The sequence below is a fragment of the Marmota marmota genome, unplaced genomic scaffold, assembly GCF_001458135.2.
Source record: "Marmota marmota marmota unplaced genomic scaffold, marMar, whole genome shotgun sequence".
NCBI lineage: Eukaryota > Metazoa > Chordata > Mammalia > Rodentia > Sciuridae > Marmota > Marmota marmota.
The window spans coordinates 492,339-498,941 of NW_025999862.1; the positions used below are offsets into that span (position 1 = coordinate 492,339).

The window sequence follows — 6,603 nt, forward strand, 5'->3', positions numbered from 1 at the left end:
GGTTCCAGGACCCTTACCCCAGGCCAAAACCTACAGATTTTGAGTCACTTATATTAAATGGCACAGTGCTAACATACAACCTGACATACAACCTCCTCTATACTTTGAATTTAGTACACTTGCTTATACTACTTAATGCAATGTATGTGCTGTGTAAATAGTTGTTGTAGTGTATTCTTAGAAATTAATGAAAAGAAATAAACAGGTACGGTTGATGTTTACAGATAAAATTTTTCCCCCCAAATTTCAACCCATGGTTGTCAAATCCAAGGATGCAGAACCCCTGAATACAGGGTGCCTAGTTTTTTTCTATACAGCTCCTTTCCAGTGACAAAGAGAGGAATTAGGAGAATGGTGTTATATAGTTTGTGAACCTAACATCACAAACTACATCATACCCTCCTTCAGTCCTTGCTTCAGCAGTGTTGACTGAAATGAACTGAGGAAGAGGGAAAGCATTGTACTAGTAGTTAAGAAAGCATCAGAGGGCTGGGGTTGTGGCCGAGTGGTAGAGCGCTCGCCTAGCACATGTGAGGCCCTGGGTTTGATCCTCAGCACTACATATAAATGAGTAAATAAAATAAAGGTATTGTGTCCAACTACAACTAAAAAAATAAAATATATATAAAAAAGAAAGCAGCAGAGAAAAATGTTTCTTTTTATTACATAAGGCAACATTTTAAATAATGTTAACAATTTAAAATGTTTTAAGTAAATATATTCTTATAATTTGCTTCCAAGTTACATTTCATTGGTAAGAATGCTATTCCAGATTGATTATGAGAAATAGGTTTTTCCACAATGTATTTGTGGTACATAAAGTTTATCTTCATGGAAGATTAAATGTTGAGCAGAGAAAGGAAAACAGGCAAAAATAAGGAATGAATTCATTGCTTTTTAATTTCTGTTACCATGGTTACCTGACCTTAAGCCAAGCTCATGCTGGTGACAAATATATTTGTTTTAACATTCTGCCTGTTTTTGCTATGCTACATCATGGACTCAGCTGAATTCTATTTATTCTCAGCACCTCCATAATTCATTGCATACATTCACTCTCCAGTCCCAAAACTTTGTACCAGTTTCTTCTATTTATCTGCCTTTTTCAGTACCCTAACCCTGTATTCCGCCTGTTTTCAGATATCATTTTCTATAGCAAAGCCCTTTTCCTAATTGTGTAGGAAAACAAAGTCCAACGTTGTGACTGTTAGTCTTTTCTTTTCCAAAAAAAAAAAAAAACCCAAAACCGCATTAATCAAAAAGCAGTTATTCCAGGGTAAGTTTGAGAAACTCATAACCGGAACCCTGCACACTACCCTTTCTACTGGTATTTCAGATGGGGAATGTGTGCACATGTGCTCACAAACACACCCACAGAAATGGAAATGATTGGCAGACAGTAATACACATGGACCCTGAACTGTTTTCTTCTGATTACAAGATATGAAGAAATCTCTGGTCCTCTTTCCTAAGTACTTTTCCTTTCTACATACTGGGTTCACCCTAGGGAAAGGCAAAATGCCAATCTAACAGGACAATAAAGTCCCATCACATTTTATCCCTCAAGGACAGTGGATAAAGGCACTTTGATTTCCCCAAAGCATTGATGGTTTGCTGGCAGGGAAGATAGCAATGACCCTTTGGAGTCAAAAGGAAGTTCCAACTTTTCCAATTCTAGAATCTCTTTTGCTTAGTCCTGTGGGACATCAATGTGTGAATAATCTTAAGGGTCTCTGGGGCTTGTGCCTTTTAGTCATAAATTAATGCCTAGAATCATCTGAAGAAATGGCTCTTCCCACAGTTATTCTTTTTTTTTTTATTGTTGATGGACCTTTCTTTATTTATTCATTTATTTATATGTGGTGCTGAGAATCGAACCCAGTGCCTCACACATGCCAGGCAAACACGCTACCACTGAGCCACAGCCCCAGTCCTGGCCTCTAAAAGCATCTCTTCTACACACTGTTTCAATTGTGCTGCAGACTTGGAAAGTACACTTAAAACATTTTATTGTCACATCAAAAAGGGATCTTTCCTACCCATTTCCATCCTCATGTTTTAAAATTCTTAATTCATAGAATAGGAAAAAAAATACATCTGAGCAAAGGTGTGGAAATACATTTTATTTTTCCCAAATACACTCCTCACTTATAACAAGGTATAGATCAGCCTATATGAATGATGAGTTATCCTAAATTTGGTTTATCCCATAAATCTCAAGAAATGGTTCAGGTTGACCTTTGCTTATCCTTGCTAATCCTTTAACTGAAATTAATCAGCACTTTCTGGGTATGTAAATGACAGTGGTTCTTTTACACTTAGGAAAACAAGCATGGCAAACTGGTAGTCCTTTCACTGATTCACAAATTGAACAAGCCACAGAGCTGAGAATACAAAAATAGTGTTTAATCATCTTGAGCCCCTCTGAGATTCAACTACCTCAACAGAACCTCACTACCTCTGATTTATGGCAGAGTACTCCCAGGAAGATCCGAGTTCCCTCCTTCCTCGGCCTTTCAGATGACTTAAAGAAATACAATTTTTATTTGATTACCATATATAAGAATGTACCTGTACACAAATTCAGAAATGTTATATTGCACAATTTTTCATAATTCTGGGGGATAAAAAGTAACTCAGTAGTGATTTGAAACTTGCTACATATTTTCAGTACTAAAATAAAGATTTTCACCAAAATTACCCCAGGTACATTTTGGCAGACAGGAAACACAGCATTAACAAGCCATGTACCAGATGTTTGCTCCTAAGGCCTGAGAGAAAATGAGTGATCAAAGGTCTACATCCACACTAATCTTCATGCTTCCCTCTGATTTTTATAGTTGACATCTCATCTGTTTTTCCTATCACAATGGCATTCTTTTAAAAATAGGAGTTCCATTATGTTGCCCAGGTTAGCCCCAAACTCCTGGGCTCAAGAGATCCTCCTGCCTCATGTTCTCAGGTAGCTGGGACCACAGGCCTGCACCACCATAGCAGCTTACACTGGCATTCTTGAGGGCCCATTATTAGAAACTTTTTTCATTAACATTGCTGATACAGCTGTCTTGCTGTGGGTTAGCTTGAGGTTGTCCTTCCTCTTGTGTTACCTCACCTTTATAATGGATCTCTGGTATGTCCTTCAGCAATCCAAGGAGGGATCTCAATGGCTTTACCTGGGCTAATTAGGCAGGGAACAGGCATGTTTTTCCACCCACTCCTTAATCAGTTGGTGGGCAATGGCTAACTTTGGGGGCAAGAGAAATGGAAAACTCTGATTCTGTTGCTGAATATAGGTGCCCTTTCTCTTCAGGGCTGCAGCCACCTCAGCATAACTGAACCAGGCAGCTGCCTCTAGTTCTCTCAAGTTCACCTGGATCTGAAAGACATGAGGATAAAACAAAGTAAGATTAGGAACTATAAAATTTTAAAAGACTATGGCCAAAAATAAGAAAATGATTACCTTGGAAGGTAACACCTGGGATCTACAGGTTAAATGAAACTCAGTTCTAGATATGGCCCAGACACAAGAGAAGTACAACTAGGAATGAGACCTAAATGCATTTGAAAAAATAACAGTTTTTTTAAAATAGGATACTTTAAAAAAAATCCTGAAAATATAAGGCTAGGAGTATATATAGCTCAGTGGTTCTGCATGTGCTTCATATGCAGGAGACCCTGGGTTCAAAGCAAGCCCCTCCCCACCAAGTCTGGAAGTACAAATACTAAAATATCAAGAGTAGTGGTTAACACTGAGTGGTAAATTATGAATAATACTTGTTTTACTTTGTGCCTCCATTGATTGTATGATTGAATTAAAAGAGAACTTACAAATATTACTATTTTTTGTAAAGATTAAGGGTTAATGGTAATCAAAAGCACAGTATCTTCTTTGCAGGAAGCAAACAAATGCAAACTTTGTCCACAGGAAATCAAAACATAATATTCTATAAAAATCAAAGCACATAATGGGCACACTTTGGCTCACAAGGACCGCAGTGCTATTATCAGAGATGCCACAGATGAAAATGAGTGAGATGAGCTTAGATAAGACAACATCTAAGCACCTTTAAACCAGAAGTTCCTATAATTTTATATCATTAGCCCCCAAGATCCTGACTAACTTGAGCAATGAGATGAATCCTAAAATAGGTCATTAAATTTGATATATGTATTTTATGCCTATTATTTAAGGTACTAGTATAATCTAAAGATGAAAAATAAAATTTTATCAGATAAATGATGTTGAAACAACTGCAAAAAGAATGAAATTGGATCCTTACTCATGCACCAGATACCAAAAAACAAAACAACAATAACAACAACAACAAAACTCTCAAAATGGATTAAAGACTTAACTGCAAAACTTGAAACCATAAACCACTTAAAAGAAAACATAGGGGGCTGGGGATGTGGCTCAAGCGGTAGCGCACTCGCCTGGCATGCGTGCGGCCCGGGTTCGATCCTCAGCACCACATACAAACAAAGATGTTGTGTCCGCTGAGAACTAAAAAATAAATATTAAAAAATGCTCTCTCTCTCTCTCACTCTCTCTTTAAAAAAAAACGAAAAAAGAAAAAAAAAAACATAGAGAATGAGCATCTAGACCCTGGACTGGGCAATGAGTTTGTAGATAAGACATCAAAAGCCAGGCAACAAAAGCAAAAATAGGATTATATCAAACAAAAAAGCTTCTGCAAATAGATGAACTCTAGATAGGGCAGACGGTTGGAGGGGAAGGGAGGGGGCATGGGGTTAGAAATGATGGTGGAACATGATGATCATTATTATCCAAAGTACATGTTTGAAGACATGAATTGGTGTGAATATACTTTGTATACAACCAGAGATATGAAAAATTGTGCTCTACATGTGTAATAAAACTTCTAATGCATTCTGCTGTCATATATAAATTTAAAAAATTTTAAAAAAGCTTCTGCACAGGAAACGAAACAATAAAATGAAAAGGCACTCTACAGAATGGGAGGAAATATTTGCAGACCATTTATATGATAAGGAGTTAATATCCGAAATATGTAAGGAACTCTTACAATTCAACAGCAAATAACCCAATTAAAAATGGGCAAAATGCCTAAATAGGCATTTCTCCAATGAAGAAATACAAATGGACAAAAGATATATAAAAAAATGTTCAATGGTACTTATCACCAGGGAAATGCAAATTAAAACCACGGTGAGGTATCACCTCATACCTGATAATAGCTGGCAACAAAGGAAAATGATCATTTAATCCAGGAATACTACTTCTGGGTATATATCTAAATGAAATGAAATCTGTCTCTTGAAGGAATATCTGAACTCCTATGTTCACAATATCCAGGATACGGAAACAACTAAAATGTCTATTAAGGAATGAATAAAGAAAATGTGGCATATACAGATGATGCAATATTATTGAGTCTTAAACAAGAAGGAAATCCTGCATTTGCAACAAGGTGATGGATTGGAGGGCAGGCTAAGTGGAATAAACCAAATACAGAAAGACAAATTCTGTGTGATCTTACATGTGGAATATAAGAGTCAAATACATAGAAATAAAGAGTGGAGTGGCTGGAGGGAAGGGAATATAGAGAGGTGTTGGTCAAAGAACATAAAATAAATGCACAAAATATAAAATAATATACAATATAAGTTCTGGAGACCTGTACAACATAGGGCCTATAGTTAACAGTACTATTTTGAATATATTAAAATTTGCTAAAAGGATAGATCTTTTGTAAATGGCTCTTACCACAAAAGAAAAAAAAAACAAAGGAGACGAGAGGAAACTTTTGGAAATGATGGGTAAGTTGATGACATTCATAAAGATTAATTGGTGGCTTCATGGGGTATATTTATCTAAATATACCCATCAAGTTGGGTATATTAAATATCTATAGCTTTTTATATGCTAATTATACCTCAATAGTTAAAAATATAAAGAAATTGTCTTATGATTGATATATGTGCAAGGGAGAGTGGCAATTATTGGTTTCCTTTACTAGAATACAAATTCCTTGAGGGTATAAATCGAATCTTACATATCACTGTATAATCTACACCCACTGGACTAGACTCACTCACTAGCTCACTGACTACTTGCAGACCAGCAGATTGGATGAAGCAAAGGAAATATCCCAGAGTAAATGAAAGATAAGAATTTACCTCTGTCTGTCCTGGTTTCACGGTTGCATGACAAGCAATCATGAGTGAGCTGTTAGGAAAGGGCCAATGCTGGGATGCAGAGTACTCTAGTCTTTCCAACTCCAGTCCCACCTCCTCTGCAACTTCCCTTTGGACAGCATCTTCCACACTTTCACCTGCAAGAACTCAGATTAATTCAGGACAGTTCTGGAGCCGGAAGTTTGCATCATATTTCTGTACCATGATAGCCCATTGTGAAGAGAGTAAAAAACTGGCTCTAAAGTCTCAATAAAATACTCTTGGGAGGTCCTCAATATCTGAGTATGTGTGTGTGTGTGTGTGTGTGTGTCTCTCTCTCTCTCTCTCTCTCTCTCTCTATATATATATATATATATAGATAGATAGATAGATAGATTATATATACACACATACACACCTTTTTTTTTTTTTTTTTGTACCAGG

At 36.6% G+C, this 6,603-nt stretch overlaps 1 protein-coding gene across 4 annotated transcripts in view; it reads right to left on the reverse strand.

Moving 5' to 3' along the window:
• Positions 1-2,103: 2,103 nt before the first annotated feature.
• Positions 2,104-6,603, reverse strand: part of Nudt13 (nudix hydrolase 13) — a 16,810-nt gene continuing 12,310 nt past the window's right edge. For all 4 annotated transcript variants that reach the window (XM_048809150.1, XM_048809146.1, XM_048809136.1 and 1 more), the window contains 2 exons: positions 6,163-6,326; positions 2,104-3,376 (listed from right to left, as the gene is read on the reverse strand). In XM_048809150.1, coding sequence (XP_048665107.1) covers positions 3,179-3,376; positions 6,163-6,326 — 362 coding nt within the window. In that variant the 3' untranslated portion in view covers positions 2,104-3,178. The remainder of the gene's footprint in view (positions 3,377-6,162; positions 6,327-6,603) is intronic.